At 59.4% G+C, this 22,907-nt stretch overlaps 1 protein-coding gene across 2 annotated transcripts; it reads left to right on the plus strand.

Moving 5' to 3' along the window:
- The first annotated feature begins 7,802 nt into the window (after positions 1-7,802).
- On the plus strand, positions 7,803-21,804 carry AP5S1 (adaptor related protein complex 5 subunit sigma 1). 2 transcript variants are annotated; one of them, XM_043512877.1, is made up of 4 exons: positions 7,803-7,882; positions 7,913-7,927; positions 19,433-19,628; positions 21,035-21,804. In XM_043512877.1, exons 3-4 carry the CDS (start codon positions 19,444-19,446, stop codon positions 21,459-21,461), a joined length of 612 nt encoding a protein of 203 aa, XP_043368812.1. In that variant the 5' UTR covers positions 7,803-7,882; positions 7,913-7,927; positions 19,433-19,443; the 3' UTR covers positions 21,462-21,804. The 2 variants fall into 2 exon arrangements, with proteins under 2 accessions (XP_043368812.1, XP_043368811.1); XM_043512876.1 differs by lacking the exons at positions 7,803-7,882; positions 7,913-7,927 and adding an exon at positions 18,490-18,686.
- Positions 21,805-22,907: the final 1,103 nt, after the last annotated feature.

Consider the following 22,907-nt stretch of genomic DNA (forward strand, 5'->3'; position numbering starts at 1 on the left):
ACTCTGAGAGGCTTGGATTCCTGGGCTGTAATGTTTAAAGGGTGTAAGTGTGTGGGAGGGGGGGAAATTCCTGCCTAGCTTTAATGTGGAGGCAGCTACGTTAAATCCCAACGCTTGAGTAATTTTTTTAAAAAAGTTTTAAATCACAGCAACAAGCCAACTACTTATAAATTCCCTGGCCCCTCTGCATCTCTGGTGGTGTCTCTTACATGCTTAGCCAAATGAGCTAAGATTTCACGTGGCTCCAGGAACCAGCCCCACCCATCACGTGTACAGTTTTGGCTTCCTCAAAGGGGTGAGAAAAATGAAACTCTCTCTCCATTCCCCAGGGCCTGTTTTGGAAGCGACTTGCTAATCTCTGGGAAAGCTCCACCCTGCTGCCCAATTGAGCGTACCGGAACATGCCCGGGAGGGCCTGGCAAGCACTTTGCAGGCTGCTCACGTGGCAGCCAAGTTTAAAATAACCCTGGCAAAGCCTCTTGTAGGTCAGCGCTTTTGGTGTGCGGCGTTTCCTGCTGGGGCTCAGCAAGGCTTAAGACTCAGCAACGGGGCTGAGAAAACATGCTGGTTTCCTGTTCACCAATTCTCAATGCGGCTGCCAGCGGGACGGCTGTGTTTCACCCTAGAGGTGGCTGCGTTGCAGCATGGGGTGAAGCACCAGGTTTAAGTAAACGGTCTCGCCTATAACGGGAAAAATTGGAACCTTGGCACATTTATAGCGCTCTCCTGAGCATCTTGGATCGCTTTTGCAAACCAACCACCCCCTTCCCCCCACCGCTTTGAGATGGGGAAACTGAGGCACGCAGTGGCAAACCCCGTTAAAACAAACAGTTCAGTGGCTGCCACGCCTTAACCCTGTTCTTAAAGAGGCCTCTGACAGCTGGCCCAGCAGCTAAGCAGTTAGTGCAGCGCTGGCCCATGGGTGCCTTTCTGTGATTGGTACAGGACAATGCCATTTAGATGCATGGCCTCGCTATGCCTCTGCCACTGGTTTGGCCTGGCCTCCTTCCTCCCAGTGCTCTGTGCAGTCGAGATTTTGGGAGGGCGCCGTTCCCTGGTTGTGTTCACTGCAGGCTCTGTCCTGTGCTGGGCACTGGGGGGATTTTCCACTGGGATGAAGAGACGGCAGGGCAGAGGGACTCTCACACCCAGCGGGCACATGGCTGTTGTGCTAATGGGCACCGCTCACCGGCATTGGTTGTAATAGGGCCGATGAGAGTATCGTGAGGGGGTTCTAGATAACACAGCTTAGCACTCCAGCACAGATCTGCAAGTCCTTCGCCAGGGTGGGAAATGTGATTAGCCGCCATTATAGAGGAGCGAGGGGATGCGACTTAGCCACGGGCACCCGGCAGAGCCAGGAACAGAACCCAGGGCTCCTGCCGCACTGTTCGATGCGCACCACATCGGACCATGCTGCAGGGATTGTGTAAACCTGCTCCACTGCGATTTCTCCTCCCTCGCCTATCCAGCCCGGATTCTGGGCCTCCTGGCAGCAGGTCAGGGTGGGGTGTGGAACCCGGACGCAGCAGCCGTGAGCCAAAACTGGATTTCAGCAAGTGTGTCTCGAACATGCAAACACCTCCATCAGCCCCAGAGCTGATGGGGCTCTTAGGGCCAGCTGAGCTGGGTTTCTCATTGCCCAGAGCATGCTCCCCGGGTCACGGCCTGCCATGCTCGCCAGTGCTTCTTAACCGCCCTTTTGTCTCCTTCCTCCATCCTTGGCTTCCTGCCATCCCACGTTGCCCTTCTGCTAAAGGAAGACTGGCTGTAATTACACACAGGCCTGGAACGCAGGAGATCTGCCCTCAGTTTCCTGCTTGATGACAGTTTCCCTGTGTGTGACCCCAGCAAGTCACTTACTCTCTCCGTGCCTCAGTTTCCCATCCATAAAATGGGGGTAAAATTATTTTTGACCTCATAGATTCTGCTGTTAACATAATCAACTTGCCTGTGTGCTCGGACTGAAAGGAACGAGCCCCACTTTTTGCTCATGGTCCCCCTGCGTGGCCAGCCTGGCTCTGGGGGAGGGAGCCAGGGTCTGTCCCTGGTAGTCCGGCAGATCCAGCCTGGCTCTGGGGGAAGGCTGGGGTCTGCCCCTGTTAGCCCTGCTAGGCCAGGTTGGCTCCCTCTTTGATGTTTGTGAAGTGCTGCGAGGTGTAATAGTTGTGTACACACTCGCTCCCTCTCCTCACACATTCCACATGGGGGGGGGGTGTCCCAGGGAATGGTCCTTGAGCTGATGCTTTTAACTACCAGGCAGTGCTTTGAGATGAGACTCAGGAAGTGGGGTCTCTGGCCTGGCCCATCTGTGGTACTGAGCGGTCAGGCCTGTCCCAGTGGGTGTTTTGCCATTGATTTCAATATGGAAGTGAGATGGCGGACGGGCGTTTGACTTTATGCAGAGCAGGGTTAGGACTGTATCTTGCTTTATCCACTCACCCACCTCAGGATTATCTGGTGAGCCTAGCGCTCGCTGGGTCTGATCCTGCACCTTTTCCTCCTATGAGTAAAGCACTGGTTTTGTGGGTCTGAGAGGGCGAGCCAGGTCTCCAGGAGTTGCCCAGGGAGAGGCTAAGGGACTTGGCCCTGCTAAGGTAACATCCCTTTAGTTCAGAGGTGACCTCATTGACTCGCACCCGTACGGGCTTGCAGGCTTGGGCCCTGACTGTGTTCAATAGACCGTAACTACATTTGCTGTTTCTCAGGTGCAGCCCTTCACCCAGCTCATCCATCCAGCTACTTAGAGACCCCCAGCCCCTGAGTCCTCCCCCTACCCTTGGGAGGGGAGAGGTATTATCATGGACTTTGGAAGGGTCATTGTGAAAGTGACGGTGCTCACCGAGCAACATCGGTAGTGCCGGACTGAATCAGACCCGCGGTCCATCCAATCCCTTATCCTGTCTCTGACCGTGCCAGATTCTGCAGAGGAAGGAGCAAGAACGCTGCCATCAGCAGGTAGGGGATAATCTGCTCCCCAACCCCCTGTGAAGATCGCAGCCTAGGGTATTGCTTTTGGGGATGTCACAGAGGCAGCTGTTTACATTTAAAAAGCAGCCCTTCCCCTACGGGCACGGACAGAGCAGGGCCTCCAGCTTGGGGACTGGGGCCTCCCATGGGCGCGGCCCCTCTCCGTGCGAACGCTGCCAAGGCAGGAGGCCGCGTGCTCTGTCTCTCCCGTGGCACCGCAGAAGTCGTGGCACCGACCGGCTGCCAACTAGTTCTGAGCGTGAGTCGAGTCACCAGGTTGCTGAATTCCATTGTCCCACTGGGCCCAGAGAAGGGAATGTCGATTTCACACGGCTGGGCCCCGTGACGGCTCGGCCCCCTTTGCTCACAGCCACGCCCCCTCCGGGTTTCCTCTGTGTGCTGTTTAAAATTACGAATCACATTCCACGACAAGCCCATCCCCCACCCACCTTGAATTCTCCCTGCACGTGTTTGCACTGTCCGGCTACACGTCCCAGGCCAGAGCAGCTGCAAAGGGAAAGAATGACAAAACGGCACAAGCTTGTCTCAGGCTGTGGGCTTCTTTTTGAAAACCCAAGCTCCAGGGCTAGAATTTATGGAGGACGACGGGAAGCTGGCGGGAAAGATTTAATTTTGCAAGAAGAAGAAGAAGAATTTGGGCTAGATTCACTGGGCTGCTCCAGCTGTTTTGCTGGAATGGCCCAAAGCAGCCGGAACGTGCTGGTGAATGTCGCTCAAATGCTACTATTCTTTGTAATGGTCACCTTAAAGACAATGGCGAAATGGAGAGTAACAGTGGGGCTCTGTGCTCTTCTTTTTATCTCTCTTGATGGCATCTAAAAATACCAGATTTTTCAAAAATGTTCATGTTCCTTTTTATTGATCTTGCCTTTTCCAAAGGCCTAATAAAGGATGAATAGCTGTTTCAGTGAATGGTGGATCAATTGTTAAAGTATCCATTACTGTGGCTTATTAAGAAAAGGAGTACTTGTGGCACCTTAGAGACTAACAAATTTATTAAATTTTTTACATAAAAATATTTGTTAGTCTCTAAGGAGTACTTGTGGCACCTTTTCTTTTTGCGAATACAGACTAACACGGCTGCTACCCTGAAACCTGTCATATGGCTTATTAAAACACCTTCTAATGATGTGCTTTATTAATTGAGTCCCATAGCAGCCGCTCCATTATCTTGTCCAGGATCAATGTCCGACTAAGCGGCCTATAATTACCCAAGACATCCTGTTTAGGCTCTAAATATTGGCACAACATAAGCTTCCTTCAAATCTGCTGGATCTTCCCCAGTGTTTCAAGGAGTAAGAACTATAGTCTTAAGCTCAATTATTTAATACTTCTGTCACAACTGTCAGCTAGTTGTATCCTACGCTTTACCATTTGTAAAATCTCACAAACACTCATTACAGAAGCAGTAGCAGTGCTTGTCTATTAAGGTACCTTAATCACATCAATCCTTACTGAAATGCAGCCTCCTCTGGGGTGAAATGCAACCTCTGTTTAACAGCCCACAGCATCACTACACAGTTTAGAATAATAAATATATTCTCTCTGGTGCGCGCGCGCGCGCACACACACACACAAAAATCACTTTTGGGGAAGGAGGTGGCCATGGAGGGGCCAGACTGCTGGGGTTCTACCCTCCCATGTCACCCCAAAGATCTCACTTCTGCAGGCTTTATGCTGTGTGTCTGATTAAACCTCTCCCAGATGCCTGAGTGTGACAGATGATTTATCCACCATGGTATTGACTGCAAATGCTTGCCTTTGGGCATTCAGGACAGGAATCATTAAGGCTGAAAAGGCAGGCGTCACATTTACTATTGCGGGGTTTGCTTTACACCGTGGAGTTGCTGTTATCACTATTAATATTGTGCTAAGTGCTGTGCAAGCCACAAAAATGAGGAGATCTGTGCCCAGGAGCGCTTACAGGCTAAACTTGAGAAGGCAGGATACAAGGGGGGAGCCCAGAGGAAGGAAGAATTAGTTAGGGCTTTATGTAGACTAGGAAATTTATAGTGGTGTAATTTCATTGTTGCAGTTACCTGCTGCAGTGCAATGCTAATGCCCTGGAGGGTTGCACTGATGCAGCTTTCCTGGTACCAAAGACCCCAGTAGAGCCAGGCCCTTAGGGCTTGTCTACACAGAAAGAAAAGGAGTACTTGTGGCACCTTAGAGACTAACAAACGGAAAATACACTGTATTTTCCACTGAACGCATCCAATGAAGTGAGCTGTAGCTCACGAAAGCTTATGCGCCAATAAATTTGTTAGTCTCTAAGGTGCCACAAGTACTCCTTTTCTTTTTGTGAATACAGACTAACACGGCTGCTACTCTGAAACCTGTCTACACAGAGTTACTCTGGAATAGCTATTCTGCTTTAAATTCACACTCTGCCTTCACCCGAATTAGCTTTCAGGAGCAGACAAGTCCTCTGGCCGAGAGGGGCCACTTCATTACCTTCGGAAAACACGGCTGTGCTGACTTAACCCCCAAGTGGAGACGCGACTAGGTCAACAGAAGAATGTTTCCGTGGAGCCAGCTAACTCGCTTGGGGCGGCAGTGTCGCTTTCCATTGGGAAACCATCTATGCCTACGCTTCGGGGTTATGCCGGCAGAGCTAGGGCGCCGTAGCTCTGCCGGATGAGTCCCTGGAGCGTAGCCAGATCCTATGATGGTTTTGATCCATCTCCAGTAATTCCCAACACAAGCCTAGTTCACCCGGGAGTTTTAAAGTGAATAAATGTATTTAGTGCTGGTGAAAAGTGCCAGCTAGCAGCCCTGGAAACTGAAGCCCTTGGATTTCCTATACAACAGACAACTGCAGGGCAAGCCAAGCACACAATGACCCAGCCTTAAGCTGGAGGGCAGCTCGGCTCAGTTTCCATTGCCCATTCTGGCCCTTGCTATGCTGCTGGGGTTTTTTTTTTTTTTTTTTGGATGCAAACACTGGCCAGCTAAGGGACTAGGTTGAGACCCACCCAACTTGTGTCAGGCAGGCCAAAAACCAGTCAACAGAGGGGATCAGCTGCTGCCAGCCCAGGCTGCATTCCAGAGGCGACAGGCTCTGTGGACCAACACCCTCAGCCAAAAGCAGTACTAGTGGAGGAACAAAGGAGTTAAAACCCCATTCCTGCCTTCGGGCTGCGGAAGGGTGGTGCTTGGCTGGAATGGGCCACCCAGTAGCACTGGCTAGGGAGAGTCTCGAAATTCAAATGCTGCTGTTCTTGCATGGGTGCATTGTTCAAGCCCACTCCGCTGTGTTGTGTTTGGTGTCTATGTCTGATCACGTCCAGATGTAGTGCATTTCAGGGGTATGACCAGGCAGCTGAGGTGGGAGCAGCTGGGGGAAAGAGTCCTGCTCCTAGGGCAGGGGGGCTGGGTTAAGTGACTCTCTGGTGCAAGCCCCCTGACATCAGCGTTACACCAGGAACAGCCCAGCTCCCGGTGTGTTTCTGCAGGACTAGCAAACTGCTTCCCATAAAGAAACAACTCACCCCCACGCTCACCCTGAGCCACAAAGTTGGGCCAAACTTTTGCAAACTGGGGGTGTTGTGGTAATTTCCACTTCCTCCTGGCCTTTCTCGTCCCGTGGGGACAGCGGACGGGAAAGGACAGCCTGGGTCTTCAGGTTCAGATGCCTGCTTATCACAGGCAACCCTGGTCCATCGCCGTCTCCTCCGGGAGCAAAAGCATTAATTAGTAGGGTGGAGCGGGGCTGGTTTCACTGACCCTCAGTAGGTACAGGTTTCAGAGTAGCAGCCGTGTTAGTCTGTATTCGCAAAAAGAAAAGGAGTACCCGTGGCACCTTAGAGACTAACAAATTTATTAGAGCATAAGCTTTCGTGAGCTACAGCTCACTTCATTGGATGCATTTGGTGGAGCTGTAGCTCACGAAAGCTTATGCTCAAATAAATTTGTTAGTCTCTAAGGTGCCACAAGTCCTCCTTTTCTCAGTAGGTACAGAGAGGGCACGTGTCTGGCGCAGGGCGCAGCCCGGCCCCCGAGAGCGAAGGGAGGGATTCTGTCTGCTCGGGTCGGGAACAGCTTGTTACCCGAAAAAGGGCAGGAGGACTCGTGGCACCGGGGCCATTGATTGGGGCATCAGCTTTCGGGAGCGACAGGCCACTTCATCGGATGCCGCCGAAAGCTGATGCCCCAACAAATCTCCGCCTCGCCCAGGTGCCACGAGTCCCCCTGTCCTTTTTCGCGAACCAGGCTACGGCGGCTGCTGCTCCGTCTACACCGGGCTCCGGGGAGCAGCCGGCGTCGGCAGGATCGGCAGGAGGGACAGGAGGCGCCGGAGAGACGAAGCGCCTCGATTCCGGCGGACGCTCCCGTGCGCAGGCGCCGGCGAGCGGGGGCCCCCCAAAGCTGCCGCTCCGCCGGCTAACCCCGTGCGCCCCGCCGTCTCGCACGCTCAGCGCGGCCCGGCGCGGCTCCCCGCGGCGACATTGGTTCCCGCCCCTCCCAGCGAGAGCCAATCCCCGCAGAGCCGAGCCCGCCCCTTTGCCCGCGGTAGCCAATCCCCGCAGGTCTCTGCCCCGCCCTCCCAGCGGCAGCCAATTCCCCTAGACCTGTGCCCGCCCCTTGACGGCGGTAGCCAATCCCCACAGAGCTGTGCCAGCCCCTTTTCTAACGATACCCAATACCCGCAAAGCTGTGCCCGCCCCTTTGCCAGCGATAGCCAATCCCCGCAGAGCTCGGCACGCACCGTTGCGAAGGATAGCCAATCCACGCAGAGCTGTGCCCGCCCCTTTGCCAACGATAGCCAATGCAAGCAGAGATCCGCCCGCCCCTAGGCAGGCAGTAGCCAATCGCCGAAGCGCTCTCCCGTTGGGTTTCCCCAGACCCGCCCAGCTCAGCGCTCTAGGTCCTGCCCCTGCGGAAACGCGCCGTGCGCGGGCTCGCGGCGCCGGGGGGCGGGGTGCGAGGAGCGGCGGTGAGTGCGGGCAGGGGGCTCCCGGGAGCTGCCGGCCCCGCGCGCCCCCCGGACTACATTTCCCAGCATGCACCTGGGCCCCCCCGCATCCCCCCCGAGACCCCAGTGTGCCCCACATGCCCTGGGCCCCTGTCCTCTCCCTGCAGCCCCCCCTGCATCCCCCCCGAGACCCCAGTGTGCCCCACACGCCCTGGGCCCCTGTCCTCTCCCTGCAGCCCCCCCCTGCAGCCCCACTGTGCCCCACACGCCCTGGGCCCCTGTCCTCTCCCTGCAGCCCCCCCCTGCAGCCCCACTGTGCCCCACACGCCCTGGGCCCCTGTCCTCTCCCTGCAGCCCCCCCCGCATCCCCCCCCGAGACCCCAGTGTGCCCCACACGCCCTGGGCCCCTGTCCTCTCCCTGCAGCCCCCCCTGCAGCCCCCCCGAGACCCCAGTGTGCCCCACACGCCCTGGGCCCCTGTCCTCTCCCTGCAGCCCCCCCCTGCAGCCCCCCCCCGAGACCCCACTGTGCCCCACACGCCCTGGGCCCCTGTCCTCTCCCTGCAGCCCCCCCGCATCCCCCCCGAGACCCCAGTGTGCCCCACACGCCCTGGGCCCCTGTCCTCTCCCTGCAGCCCCCCCCTGCAGCCCCCCCCCGAGACCCCACTGTGCCCCACACGCCCTGGGCCCCTGTCCTCTCCCTGCAGCCCCCCCCTGCAGCCCCCCCGAGACCCCAGTGTGCCCCACACGCCCTGGGTCTCTGTCCTCTCCCTGCAGCCCCCCCGCATCCCCCCCGAGACCCCAGTGTGCCCCACACGCCCTGGGCCCCTGTCCTCTCCCTGTAGCCCCCCCCTGCATCGCCCCCGAGACCCCAGTGTGCCCCACACGCCCTGGGCCCCTGTCCTCTCCCTGCAGCCCCCCCCTGCAGCCCCCCCCGAGACCCCACTGTGCCCCACACGCCCTGGGCCCCTGTCCTCTCCCTGCAGCCCCCCCCTGCAGCCCCCCCGAGACCCCAGTGTGCCCCACACGCCCTGGGCCCCTGTCCTCTCCCTGCAGCCCCCCCCTGCAGCCCCCCGAGACCCCAGTGTGCCCCACACGCCCTGGGCCCCTGTCCTCTCCCTGCAGCCCCCCCCTGCATCGCCCCCGAGACCCCAGTGTGCCCCACACGCCCTGGGCCCCTGTCCTCTCCCTGAAGCCCCCCCCTGCATCGCCCCCGAGACCCCAGTGTGCCCCACACGCCCTGGGTCTCTGTCCTCTCCCTGCAGCCCCCCCGCATCCCCCCCGAGACCCCAGTGTGCCCCACACGCCCTGGGCCCCTGTCCTCTCCCTGCAGCCCCCCCCCGCATCCCCCCCGAGACCCCAGTGTGCCCCACACGCCCTGGGCCCCTGTCCTCTCCCTGCAGCCCCCCCCTGCAGCCCCCCCCCGAGACCCCACTGTGCCCCACACGCCCTGGGCCCCTGTCCTCTCCCTGCAGCCCCCCCCTGCAGCCCCCCCGAGACCCCAGTGTGCCCCACACGCCCTGGGTCTCTGTCCTCTCCCTGCAGCCCCCCCGCATCTCCCCCGATACCCCAGTGTGCCCCACACGCCCTGGGCCCCTGTCCTCTCCCTGCAGCCCCCCCCGCATCCCCCCCGAGACCCCAGTGTGCCCCACACGCCCTGGGGCTCTGTCCTCTCCCTGCAGCCCCCCCTGCAGCCCCCCCGAGACCCCAGTGTGCCCCACACGCCCTGGGCCCCTGTCCTCTCCCTGCAGCCCCCCCGCATCTCCCCCGATACCCCAGTGTGCCCCACACGCCCTGGGCCCCTGTCCTCTCCCTGCAGCCCCCCCGCATCCCCCCCGAGACCCCAGTGTGCCCCACACGCCCTGGGGCTCTGTCCTCTCCCTGCAGCCCCCCCCGCATCCCCCCGAGACCCCAGTGTGCCCCACACGCCCTGGGCCCCTGTCCTCTCCCTGCAGCGCCCCCGAGACCCCAGTGTGCCCCACACGCCCTGGGCCCCTGTCCTCTCCCTGCAGCCCCCCCGCATCCCCCCCGAGACCCCAGTGTGCCCCACACGCCCTGGGGTTCTGTCCTCTCCCTGCAGCCCCCCCCGCATCCCCCCGAGACCCCAGTGTGCCCCACACGCCCTGGGCCCCTGTCCTCTCCCTGCAGCCCCCCCGAGACCCCAGTGTGCCCCACACGCCCTGGGCCCCTGTCCTCTCCCTGCAGCCCCCCCCCTGCCGCCCCCCCGAGACCCCAGTGTGCCCCACACGCCCTGGGCCCCTGTCATAGAATCATAGAATATCAGGGTTGGAAGGGACCCCAGAAGGTCATCTAGTCCAACCCCCTGCTCAAAGCAGGACCAAGTCCCAGTTAAATCATCCCAGCCAGGGCTTTGTCAAGCCTGACCTTAAAAACCTCTAAGGAAGGAGATTCTACCACCTCCCTAGGTAACGCATTCCAGTGTTTCACCACCCTCTTAGTGAAAAAGTTTTTCCTAATATCCAATCTAACCTCCCCCATTGCAACTTGAGACCATTACTCCTCGTTCTGTCATCTGCTACCATTGAGAACAGTCTAGAGCCATCCTCTTTGAAACCCCCTTTCAGGTAGTTGAAAGCAGCTATCAAATCCCCCCTCATTCTTCTCTTCTGCAGACTAAACAATCCCAGCTCCCTCAGCCTCTCCTCATAAGTCATGTGCTCTAGACCCCTAATCATTTTTGTTGCCCTTCGTTGTACTCTTTCCAATTTATCCACATCCTTCCTGTAGTGTGGGGCCCAAAACTGGACACAGTACTCCAGATGAGGCCTCACCAGTGTCGAATAGAGGGGAACGATCACGTCCCTCGATCTGCTCGCTATGCCCCTACTTATACATCCCAAAATGCCATTGGCCTTCTTGGCAACAAGGGCACACTGCTGACTCATATCCAGCTTCTCGTCCACTGTCACCCCTAGGTCCTTTTCCGCAGAACTGCTGCCGAGCCATTCGGTCCCTAGTCTGTAGCGGTGCATTGGATTCTTCCATCCTAAGTGCAGGACCCTGCATTTATCCTTATTGAACCTCATTAGATTTCTTTTGGCCCAATCTTCCAATTTGTCTAGGTCCTTCTGTATCCTATCCCTCCCCTCCAGCGTATCTACCACTCCTCCCAGTTTAGTATCATCCGCAAATTTGCTGAGAGTGCAATCCACACCATCCTCCAGATCATTTATGAAGATATTGAACAAAACGGGCCCCAGGACCGACCCCTGGGGCACTCCACTTGACACCGGCTGCCAACTAGACATGGAGCCATTGATCACTACCCGTTGAGCCCGACAATCTAGCCAGCTTTCTACCCACCTTATAGTGCATTCATCCAGCCCATACTTCCTTAACTTGCTGACAAGAATGCTGTGGGAGACCGTGTCAAAAGCTTTGCTAAAGTCAAGAAACAATACATCCACTGCTTTCCCTTCATCCACAGAACCAGTAATCTCATCATAAAAGGCGATTAGATTAGTCAGGCATGACCTTCCCTTGGTGAATCCATGCTGACTGTTCCTGATCACTTTCCTCTCCTCTAAGTGCTTCAGGATTGATTCTTTGAGGACCTGCTCCATGATTTTTCCAGGGACTGAGGTGAGGCTGACCGGCCTGTAGTTCCCAGGATCCTCCTTCTTCCCTTTTTTAAAGATGGGCACTACATTAGCCTTTTTCCAGTCATCCGGGACTTCCCCCGTTCGCCACGAGTTTTCAAAGATAATGGCCAAGGGCTCTGCAATCACAGCCGCCAATTCCCTCAGCACTCTCGGATGCAATTCGTCCGGCCCCATGGACTTGTGCACGTCCAGCTTTTCTAAATAGTCCCTAACCACCTCTATCTCTACAGAGGGCTGGCCATCTCTTCCCCATTTTGTGATGCCCAGCACAGCAGTCTGGGAGCTGACCTTGTTAGTGAAAACAGAGGCAAAAAAAGCATTGAGTACATTAGCTTTTTCCACATCCTCTGTCACTAGCTTGCCTCCCTCATTCAGTAAGGGGCCCACACTTTCCTTGGCTTTCTTCTTGTTGCCAACATACCTGAAGAAACCCTTCTTGTTACTCTTGACATCTCTTGCTAGCTGCAGCTCCAGGTGCGATTTGGCCCTCCTGATATCTTTCCTACATGCCCGAGCAATATTTTTATACTCTTCCCTGGTCATATGTCCAACCTTCCACTTCTTGTAAGCTTCTTTTTTATGTTTAAGATCCGCTAGGATTTCACCATTAAGCCAAGCTGGTCGCCTGCCATATTTACTATTCTTTCGACTCATCGGGATGGTTTGTCCCTGTAACCTCAACAGGGATTCCTTGAAATACAGCCAGCTCTCCTGGACTCCCTTCCCTTTCATGTTAGTCCCCCAGGGGATCCTGGCCATCTGTTCCCTGAGGGAGTCAAAGTCTGCTTTCCTGAAGTCCAGGGTCCGTATCCTGCTGCTTACCTTTCTTCCCTGCGTCAGGATCCTGAACTCAACCAACTCATGGTCACTGCCTCCCAGATTCCCATCCACTTTTGCTTCCCCCACTAATTCTACCCGGTTTGTGAGCAGCAGGTCAAGAAAAGCGCTCCCCCTAGTTGGCTCCCCTAGCACTTGCACCAGGAAATTGTCCCCTACGCTTTCCAAAAACTTCCTGGATTGTCTATGCACCGCTGTATTGCTCTCCCAGCAGATATCAGGAAAATTAAAGTCACCCATGAGAATCAGGGCATGCGATCTAGTAGCTTCCTTGAGTTGCCGGAAGAAAGCCTCATCCACCTCATCCCCCTGGTCCGGTGGTCTATAGCAGACTCCCACCATGACATCACTCCTGTTGCACACACTTCTAAACTTAATCCAGAGACACTCAGGTTTTTCCACAGTTTCGTACCGGAGCTCTGAGCAGTCATACTGCTCCCTTACATACAGTGCTACTCCCCCACCTTTTCTGCCCTGCCTGTCCTTCCTGAACAGTTTATAACCATCCATGACTGTACTCCAGTCATGTGAGTTATCCCACCAAGTCTCTGTTATTCCAATCACGTCATAATTCCTTGACATCACCAGGACCTCCAGTTCTCCCTGCTTGTTTCCAAGGCTTTGTGCATTTGTATATAAGCACTTGAGATAACCTGTTGATCGCCCCTCATTCCCAGTATGAGGCAGGAGCCCTCCCCTCACAGACATTCCTGCCTGTGCTTCCTCCCGGTATCCCGCTTTCCCACTTACCTCAGGGCTTTGGTCTCCTTCCCCCGGTGAACCTAGTTTAAAGCCCTCCTCACTAGGTTAGCCAGCCTGCTGGCAAAGATGTTCTTCCCTCTCTTCGTAAGATGGAGCCCGTCTCTGCCCAGCACTCCTCCTTCATGGAACACCATCCCATGGTCAAAGAATCCAAAGCCTTCTCTCCGACACCACCTGCGTAGCCATTCGTTGACCTCCACGATTCGACGGTCCCTACCCAGGCCTTTTCCTTCCACGGGGAGGATGGACGAGAACACCACTTGCGCCTCCAACTCCTTTATCCTTCTTCCCAGAGCCACGTAGTCCGCAGTGATCCGCTCAAGGTCATTCTTGGCAGTATCATTGGTGCCCACGTGGAGAAGCAGGAAGGGGTAGCGATCCGAGGGCTTGATGAGTCTCGGCAGTCTCTCCGTCACATCACGAATCTTAGCCCCTGGCAAGCAGCAGACTTCTCGGTTTTCCCGGTCAGGGCGGCAGATAGATGACTCAGTCCCCCGGAGGAGAGAGTCCCCGACCACCACCACCCGCCTTCTCCTCTTGGGAGTGGTGGTCGTGGAACCCCCAACCTCAGGACATCGCATCTCATGCCTCCCAACCAGCGGAGTCTCCTTCTGCTTTCTCCCCCCAGACATATCATCTGGTCCACTCTCCGCAATGGTACCTGTGGAGAGAACATGAAAGCGGTTAGTTACCTGTGTCTGTGTTACTGGAACCCGGACATTCCGCTTACCTCTTCTGGAGGTCACATGTTGCCAAGCTTCTTCACTGGCCTCTTGGCTCCTCTGTGCAACCTGCTCTACATCTTTAGAGCTTTGTGCCCCTAGAAGGCTATCCTGAGTTTGGTCCAGAAAATCCTCAGTCTCTCGTATACAACGCAGGGTCGATACCTGTTGCTCCAGACCTTCAATCTTCTCTTCCAATATGGAGACCAGCTTGCACTTTGTACAGACAAAGTCGCTTCTGTCCTGTGGAAGAAAGACAAACATGGCACATCCAGTGCAGGTCACAACAGCTGAATTCCCCCCTTCCATATCACCTACCTACTATGAGCTTCCTCAGAGACGTTGGCAAGATGTAAGCCTCACTGGGCTCACTCCAGGCGAACTCCCAGGCAAACTCCTGCTGTGAGCTGCTCTGCTGTCCTCTCCCTGCAGCCCCCCCGCATCCCCCCCGAGACCCCAGTGTGCCCCACACGCCCTGGGGCTCTGTCCTCTCCCTGCAGCCCCCCCCTGCAGCCCCCCCGAGACCCCAGTGTACCCCACACGCCCTGGGCCCCTGTCCTCTCCCTGCAGCCCCCCCCTGCAGCCCCCCCCCGAGACCCCAGTGTGCCCCACACGCCCTGGGCCCCTGTCCTCTCCCTGCAGCCCCCCCGCATCCCCCCCGAGACCCCAGTGTGCCCCACACGCCCTGGGCCCCTGTCCTCTCCCTGCAGCCCCCCACCGAGACCCCAGTGTGCCCCACACGCCCTGGGGCTCTGTCCTCTCCCTGCAGCCCCCCCCGCATCCCCCCCGAGACCCCAGTGTGCCCCACACGCCCTGGGCCCCTGTCCTCTCCCTGCAGCCCCCCCGCATCCCCCCCGAGACCCCAGTGTGCCCCACACGCCCTGGGCCCCTGTCCTCTCCCTGCAGCCCCCCCCCGCATCCCCCCCGAGACCCCAGTGTGCCCCACACGCCCTGGGCCCCTGTCCTCTCCCTGCAGCCCCCCCGCATCCCCCCCAAGACCCCAGTGTGCCCCACACGCCCTGGGCCCCTGTCCTCTCCCTGCAGCCCCCCCCTGCAGCCCCCCCCCCGAGACCCCAGTGTGCCCCACACGCCCTGGGCCCCTGTCCTCTCCTTGCAGCCCCCCGCTGCATCCCCCCCGAGACCCCAGTGTGCCCCACACGCCCTGGGCCCCTGTCCTCTTCCTGCAGCCCCCCCCTGAATCCCCCCCCGAGACCCCAGTGTGCCCCACACGCCGTGGGCTCCTGTCCTCTCCCTGCAGCCCCCCCCGCATCCCCCCCCGAGACCCCAGTGTGCCCCACATGCCCTGGGCCCCTGTTCTATCCCTGCAGCCCCCCCCGTATCCCGCCCCGAGACCCCAGTGTGCCCCACACGCCCTGGGCCTCTGTCCTCTCCCTGCAGCCCCCCCATGCAACCCCCCCCGAGACCCCAGTGTGCCCCACACGCCCTGGGCTCCTGTCCTCTCCCTGCAGCCCCCCTGAGACCCCAGTGTGCCCCACACGCCCTGCGCCTCTGTCCTCTCCCTGCAGCCCCCCCTGCAGCCCCCCCGAGACCCCAGTGTGCCCCACACGCCCTGGGCCCCTGTCCTCTCCCTGCAGCCCCCCCTGCCGCCCCCCCGAGACCCCAGTGTGCCCCACACGCCCTGGGTCCCTGTCCTCTCCCTGCAGCCCCCCCCTGCCGCCCCCCCGAGACCCCAGTGTGCCCCACACGCCCTGGGCCCCTGTCCTCTCCCTGCAGCCCCCCCGCATCCCCCCCGAGACCCCAGTGTGCCCCACACGCCCTGGGCCCCTGTCCTCTCCCTGCAGCCCCCCCCTGCAGCCCCCCCCGAGACCCCAGTGTGCCCCACACGCCCTGGGCCCCTGTCCTCTCCCTGCAGCCCCCCCCCTGCAGCCCCCCCCCGAGACCCCAGTGTGCCCCACACACCCTGGGCCCCTGTCCTCTTCCTGCAGCCCCCCCTGAATCCCCCCCGAGACCCCAGTGTGCCCCGCACACCCTGGGCCCCTGTCCTCTCCCTGCAGCCCCCCTGAGACCCCAGTGTGCCCCACATGCCCTGGGCCCCTGTTCTCTCTCTGCAGCCCCCCCCGTATCCCGCCCCGAGACCCCAGTGTGCCCCACACGCCCTGGGCCTCTGTCCTCTCCCTGCAGCCCCCCCATGCAACCCCCCCCCGAGACCCCAGTGTGCCCCACACGCCCTGGGCCCCTGTCCTCTCCCTGCAGCCCCCCCCTGCATCGCCCCCGAGACCCCAGTGTGCCCCACACGCCCTGGGCCCCTATCCTCTCCCTGCAGCCCCCCCGAGACCCCAGTGTGCCCCACATGCCCTGGGCTCCTGTCCTCTCCCTGCAGCCCCCCCGAGACCCCAGTGTTCCCCACACGCCCTGCGCCTCTGTCCTCTCCCTGCAGCCCCCCCCGCAGTCCCCCCCGAGACCCCAGTGTGCCCCATACGCCCTGGGCCCCTGCCGCCCCCCCCGAGACCCCAGTGTGCCCCACACGCCCTGGGCCCCTGTCCTCTCCCTGCAGCCCCCCCGCATCCCCCCCGAGACCCCAGTGTGCCCCACACGCCCTGGGCCCCTGTCCTATCCCTGCAGCCCCCCCGAGACCCCAGTGTGCCCCACATGCCCTGGGCACCTGTCCTCTCCCTGCATCCCCCCCGCATCCCCCCCGAAACCCCAGTGTGCCCCACACGCCCTGGCCTCTGTCCTCTCCCTGCAGCCCCCCCATGCAACCCCCCTCCGAAACCCCAGTGTGCCCCACACGCCCTGGGCCCCTGTCCTCTCCCTGCAGCCCCCCCCTCCATCCCCCCCGAGCCCCCAGCGTGCCCCACACGCCTTGGGCCCTGTCCTCTCCCTGCAGCCCCCCCCGCATGCCCCCCGAGACCCCAGTGTGCCCCATACGCCCTGGGCCCCTGTCCTCTCCCTGCAGCCCCCCCGCATCCCCCCCGAGACCCCAGTGTGTCCCACACGCCCTGGGCCCCTGTCCTCTCCCTGCAGCCCCCCCGAGACCCCAGTGTGCCCCACATGCCCTGGGCCCCTGTCCTCTCCCTGCAGCCCCCCTGCATCCCCCCCGAGACCCAGTGTGCCCCACACGCCCTGGGCCCCTGTCCTCTCCCTGCAGCCCCCCCCTGCATCGCCCCCGAGACCCCAGTGTGCCCCACACGCCCTGGGCCCCTGTCCTCTCCCTGCAGCCCCCCCCTGCATCCTCCCCCGAGACCCCAGTGTGCCCCACACGCCCTGGGCCCCTTTCCTCTCCCTGCAGCCCCCCCGAATTCCCCCCCGAGACCCCAGTGTGCCCCACATGCCCTGGGCCCCTGTTCTCTCCCTGCAGCCCCCCCCGTATCCCGCCCCGAGACCCCAGTGTGCCCCACACGCCCTGGCCTCTGTCCTCTCCCTGCAGCCCCCCCCGCATCCCCCCCGAGACCCCAGTGTGCCCCACACGCCCTGGGCCCCTGTCCTCTCCCAGCAGCCCCCCCGAGACCCCAGTGTGCCCCACACGCCCTGGGCCCCTGTCCTCTCCCTGCAGCCCCCCCCTGCATCCGCCCCCGAGACTCCAGTGTGCCCCACACGCCCTGGGCCCCTGTCCTCTCTCTGAAACCCCACCTGTGCATCCCCTCCGAGACCCCAGTGTGCCCCACACGCCCTGCGCCCCTGTCCTCTCCCTGCAGCCCCCCCCCCCGCATCCCCTCCCGAGACCCCAGTGTGCCCCACATGCCCTGGGCCCCTGTCCTCTCCCTGCAGCCCCCCGCATCTCCCCCGAGACCCCAGTGTGCCCCATACTCCCTGGGCCCCTGTCCTCTCCCTGCAGCCCCCCCTGCATCCCCCCCGAGACCCCAGTGTGCCCCACACGCCCTGGGCCCCTGTCCTCTCCCTGCAGCCCCCCCCTGCATCCCTCCCGAGACCCCACTGTGCCCCACACGCCCTGGGCCCCTGTCGTCTCCCTGAAGCCCCACCTGTGCATCCCCTCCGAGACCCCAGTGTGCCCCACACGCCCTGGGCTTCTGTCCTCTCCCTGCAGCCCCCCCGTATTACCCCCCGAGACCCCAGTGTGCCCCACACGCCCTGGGCCCCTGTCCTCTCCCTGCAGCCCCCCCCTGCATCCACCCCGAGACCCCAGTGTGCCCCACACGCCCTGGGCCCCTGTCCTCTCCCTGCAGCCCCCCCCTGCCTCCCCCCCGAGACCCCAGTGTGCCCGACACGCCCTGGGCCCCTGTCCTCTCCCTGCAGCCCCCCCCTGCATCCCCCCGAGACCCCAGTGTGCCCCACACGCCCTGGGCCTCTGTCCTCTCCCTGCAGCCCCCCCCATGCATCTTCCCCACATTAGCGCCACCCCCTGGATCCCCCCCGAGACCCGAATGTGCCCAACATCCCCTGGCCTCTGTCCTCTCCCTGCAGCCCCCCCATGCAACCCCCCCCCCCGAGACCCCAGTGTGCCCCACACGCCCTGGGCCCCTGTCCTCTCCCTGCACCCCCCCCATGCAACTTCCCCACATTAGCGTCACCCCCTGGATTCCCCCCCGAGACCCCAATGTGCCCAACATGCCCTGGGCCTCTGTCCTCTTCCTGCAGCCCCCCCATGCAACCCCCCCAGAAACCCCAGTGTGGCCCACACACCCTGGGCCTCTCTCCTCTACCTGCAGCCCCCCCATGCAACCCCCCCATCTTAGCGCCACCCCCTGCGAGCCAGCCAGCTCTGAGCAGGGGTGTGGTGCTGCCACAGCGGGGTGGAGCGTACCTCGGGCACCTGAGGTGCAGGACCGAGCTCTGCGCCCGCCCGTCAGAAAGCTGCGCTCCGGCAGCTCTGTCTGGCCATGGTCTGAGCCACCCCATGTGCCTGCCCAGCTCAGCAGGTGAAGCCCAGTGCCCAGGGCAGGGCGTCGGGGGAGAAGCGGAACGAGCACCGTCTGTCATTGCTCACCCGGAAGTCGGGGCCCGCTTAGATTTCCCCTCCTAGCTACGCTGCTGCCCCCCATGGGCCTCGGTGCATTCCTTGCACTCCTCCTCCAGCTGCTCCATCATTCCTACCCACAGCTCCTCCTTCAGCCCCTGAGACACCCCCTGTGACTTCCCTTCCCATCTGTGTGTCGCTCTAAGGGCCTGCTTCCTTGACACACCTGGGACCTCGCCAGTCCCACCATACTGACACAGCATAGTCAGAGTGCCCGGCCCTGCCATGTGTCCCCGCTGTGCCCTGGCACCGCTGTGCTATGTCTTGCTCTCAGAACATCCTGCAGTGCAGTCAGGTTGCCACCCTGTGCTTCTATGGTGACTCCATGCCATCCCCGTACCACATGAGCCTGTCACTTCTGGCTGCAGGGGGCTGTTGTGCCCACATCTTCCTTCCCAGCCTCAACCGCCCCTCCCGGGGATGGGGAAAGGAGCCCCACCCCCCAATGCCCTGCTCTGAGGGCCATTGGGAGTGAGAGGTGTGGCTGGGGTTGATGGTGCCTCTCATTTCTCCCCTATTCTTGTTATTCCAAAGCTTTGGGAAGAGGGGAATGCCCCTCCCAGCTGGCTGAAGAGGGGCCTTGGCACCCTGAACTGCATGCTCCGATACCCTGTGATGATCACTCACAGCTTGCGTGTCCTTCCTTAGGATGCAGCATTATGGTTCACGCATTCCTCATTCATACACTGCACCCTCGGCCTGGGGAAGAGGCTGGGCTCTGCCGGGTGCTGTATTCCAGGGTCTTTGGCTCTGAGAGGCTGGACCAGGCACTGGAGGAGTCCGGGCCGCATGGTCTCGAGAAAGAGAGACTGGGCAGGAAGGAGCAGATTTTGGCTGTGGCGAGGTAAAAGATTCACCCTGATCTCAATGTGACAGCGCTGCAGGGCCCAGCATAGGGGAGTGGAGTTAGTGTTCTAGGGTGCGTCTACACTGCAAAGAAAAAGACCTGCGGCAGCAAGACTCAGAGCCCAGGAGCTTATGCTACCGGGCTAAAGATAGCAGTGGAGACCTTTGGCGAGCAGAGAGGAAAGTTAGGAACCATAAGGAAAGGGATAGAGAATAAGTCAGAAAATATCATAATGCCACTATATAAATCCATGGTACACCCACATCTTGAACACTGTGTGCAGATCTGGTCTTCCGAATAGAATTGGAAAAGGTTCAGAAAAGGGCAACAAAAATGATGAGGGGTCTGGAACGACTTCCGTATGAGGCGAGATTAATAAAACTGGGACTTTTCAGCTTGGAAAAGAGATGACTAAGGGGGGAGATGACTTACGTCTATACAGTCATGACTGGTGTGGAGAAAGTGAGTAAGGACATGTTATTTATTCCTCATAACACAAGAATCAGGGTCAGCCAATGAAATTACTAGGCAGTAGATTTAAAACACACAAAAGGAAGTATTTCGTCACATAACGCACAGTCAACCTGTGGAACTCGTGCCAGGGGATGATGTGAAGGTCAAAAGTATAACTGGGTTCTAAAGTTCATGGAGGATGGGTCCACCAATGGCTATTAGCCAATATTTTCCGGGATGCAACCCCCTGCTCTGCGTGTCCCTACCTTCTGTTTGCCAGAAGCTGGGACTGGGTGACGGGACGGATCGCTCACTAATTGTCCTGTTCTGTTCATTCCCTCTGGGGCACCTGGCATTGGCCACTGTCGAAAGACAGGAGACTGGGCTAGATGGACCTTTGATCTGACCCAGTATGGCCGTTCTTATGTCTTAGAGCCCTGGCTCCAGCCCGAGCCTGAATGTCTGAGCTACTGTTTTTAGCCTCATAATATGACCCCTGTGAGTCTGAGTCAGTTGACTCAGCTTCTGAGACCTGCTACCATGGGTCTTCTTTGGTAGGGTAGATGTACCCTTAGACTCTAGAACAGGGTCCCTTATTCCCTGCTGGGGAGAGGAGTGAATGTGAATGTCACAGGGAGCTCTTTATAAAGTAAAATACCCCGGCTGTTCTCTGTGCTTCATCCCAGAGGGAAAGGCTTGGTACGTCCCTTCCAGCCCACCCACGGCCCAGAGCAGGCTTGTTCTGCGGGGCTTTGTTTTGTCTGGTTTTAACCTTCCCAAGCGATGGGGCTCCCACATGTTCCCCTTGGGGGATGAATCTACAACCTGCGTCACCTTGCTGTCAGGCAGGCCTTCCAGAGATGTTCAGGTCCCGTTTTCTTTTCTTAATCCCATCTTCTTATAAAATGACTTGTGATTCTGTCTCTCTCTCTGTTTCTGGCCTTTTCCAGGCAGGTGGATTCAACATGTAAACTGCTGCACCAGGCGTCAGGGCGCCCTGCCTCTGACTTCCCCATCCAGCTGCCCGACGAGCCCATTTCCCTCCAGGATGCCCCATCCGGGGTGTTCCGCCTCCCTCCCGGGGATCCCTTCCGTGAGAACAAGACGGTGCTCTGGCTAGGGGTCCTGTCTCTGGGCTTTGCTCTGGTGTGCGACCCCCAGGAGAACCTGATGCTGGCTGAGAACACCCTGCGGCTGGTGGTAAAGTATCTCCTGGAGCATCTGAAGCTGCTAAGCCAGGGCAGCAATGTGGTCCTCAAGGCAGACAAGACCGAGATCATCCTGAGCAAGTTCCTGCCCCATGGGCAGTTGCTCTTCCTGAATGATCAGTTTGTCCAGGGACTGGAAAAGGAGCTGGGTGCTTGTCTGTCCAAGTAGAAGGCTCTCAGTGGAGCGCGCCATCCAGGCAGCATGAACGTTGGGAGGGGCGGAGGGTGCACTGTGGTTTAAAGGAGACATATCAAGGTTGGTAGCTGTGGCCCTAGTAGGTTTTATTATCATCGTTCTGGTCATGCAGCACGTTTCTCTGGCTGCATCCCCCCAAGGGACCCACTGAAATTTCCTGTCCCACAGCAGAGGCAGTGGCAGCCATTAGAGGAAGGGGGAGATGTGCGTGCGGTTGGGTGGTCTGCACTTGTCCCCCGCTTGAAACGATTGCTCAGTTCCTATTCTCAATAAACTAGGCTCGGCTGGGAGAAACCCGCCTGCATCATCCACTGCGCAAGGGTGTCCTGTTTCCTTGTCAGTGTGAGTTGAGGACTGGGGCAAGGAGCTGGCCTCTTGGGTCTTTGGCGGATGGGTGGAGCCCCACCCTCGGGAACAATAGCCACCCTCCTCCAAAGGGGAAAGGGCCACACAAATAAAGGGCATTGGGGGATGTTTTGGGGCAAATGTAAAGCAGGGCTAGGAGTAAGGTCAGCCAAGGTGGGACGCCTGACAGAGCACCCCAAACAACGCTCACTGCTCTGGGAGGATGGGGAGGGAGCAGTCGATGCTCCCCAGAGGAGCTCTGGGCAGACTGAGACTCGGAAAAGGCCTCATAATCCTTGAGCACCTCCTCGTCCATCTTCCCCCTCCTGGACAGATGGCGGCCATCTTGGCCAGCACTAAGAAGAGGGGGCTGAGGAGGCCTCTGGCCGTAGTGGAGCTGCCGATGTGGGGAGGGGTAGAAGGTGCGGGGAAAAGGGCGGCAGGAGGTTGAGGCAGGGAGGCAGGAAAAGGCTGCAGCCAGCCTGGGCCACTGCAGTTGGGCAACGGGGTCTCCCTCTTGTCACCGGGGCGGGTGGCGGAGGAATTGGTGCACCTGTCACCATTGTATCCATCCCCACAGCTGGCAGGTCAGGTTTGTGCTCTCCGAACACGGACAGGGTCCATCTCAGCGTGCCGCTCGTGGGCTGCGTTTACAGCGATCCTTTTAGGGACATCTCCCCCCACTGGTGCAGCACCACTGAAGAGGGCAAAGGGGAGATCACCAGGGCAAACAAGCCACTGTCACGCTGTGTCGTCTCACCCTGCTCAGAGCACTTCCCCTGGCTGGCCCCATGGAAGTATGGCAGTGCTTGAGCGATCCTGGCAGACTTCCCCCCCAATTGTCCATGTAAGCCAAGGCCTGTGAGCCGAGTTGAGCAGGAGATGATCACTTGACAGTGATGTTGTTGAACCCTGCGTGGGTCTAGTAGAACATTCCCTGCACTGTGCTGTTTAGGATTTCCGGGAGGGGGGAGAGCCAACTTGGGACTATGGGAGAAGCACCAGGCAGTACCCAGGCACGTCACTGTGAATTAAAACGTCTGAAGCTCCAGCTTTCCATGGCTACTTCAAACC

This window comes from Dermochelys coriacea, chromosome 4 (genome assembly GCF_009764565.3).
Source record: "Dermochelys coriacea isolate rDerCor1 chromosome 4, rDerCor1.pri.v4, whole genome shotgun sequence".
NCBI classification, from domain to species: Eukaryota; Metazoa; Chordata; order Testudines; family Dermochelyidae; genus Dermochelys; species Dermochelys coriacea.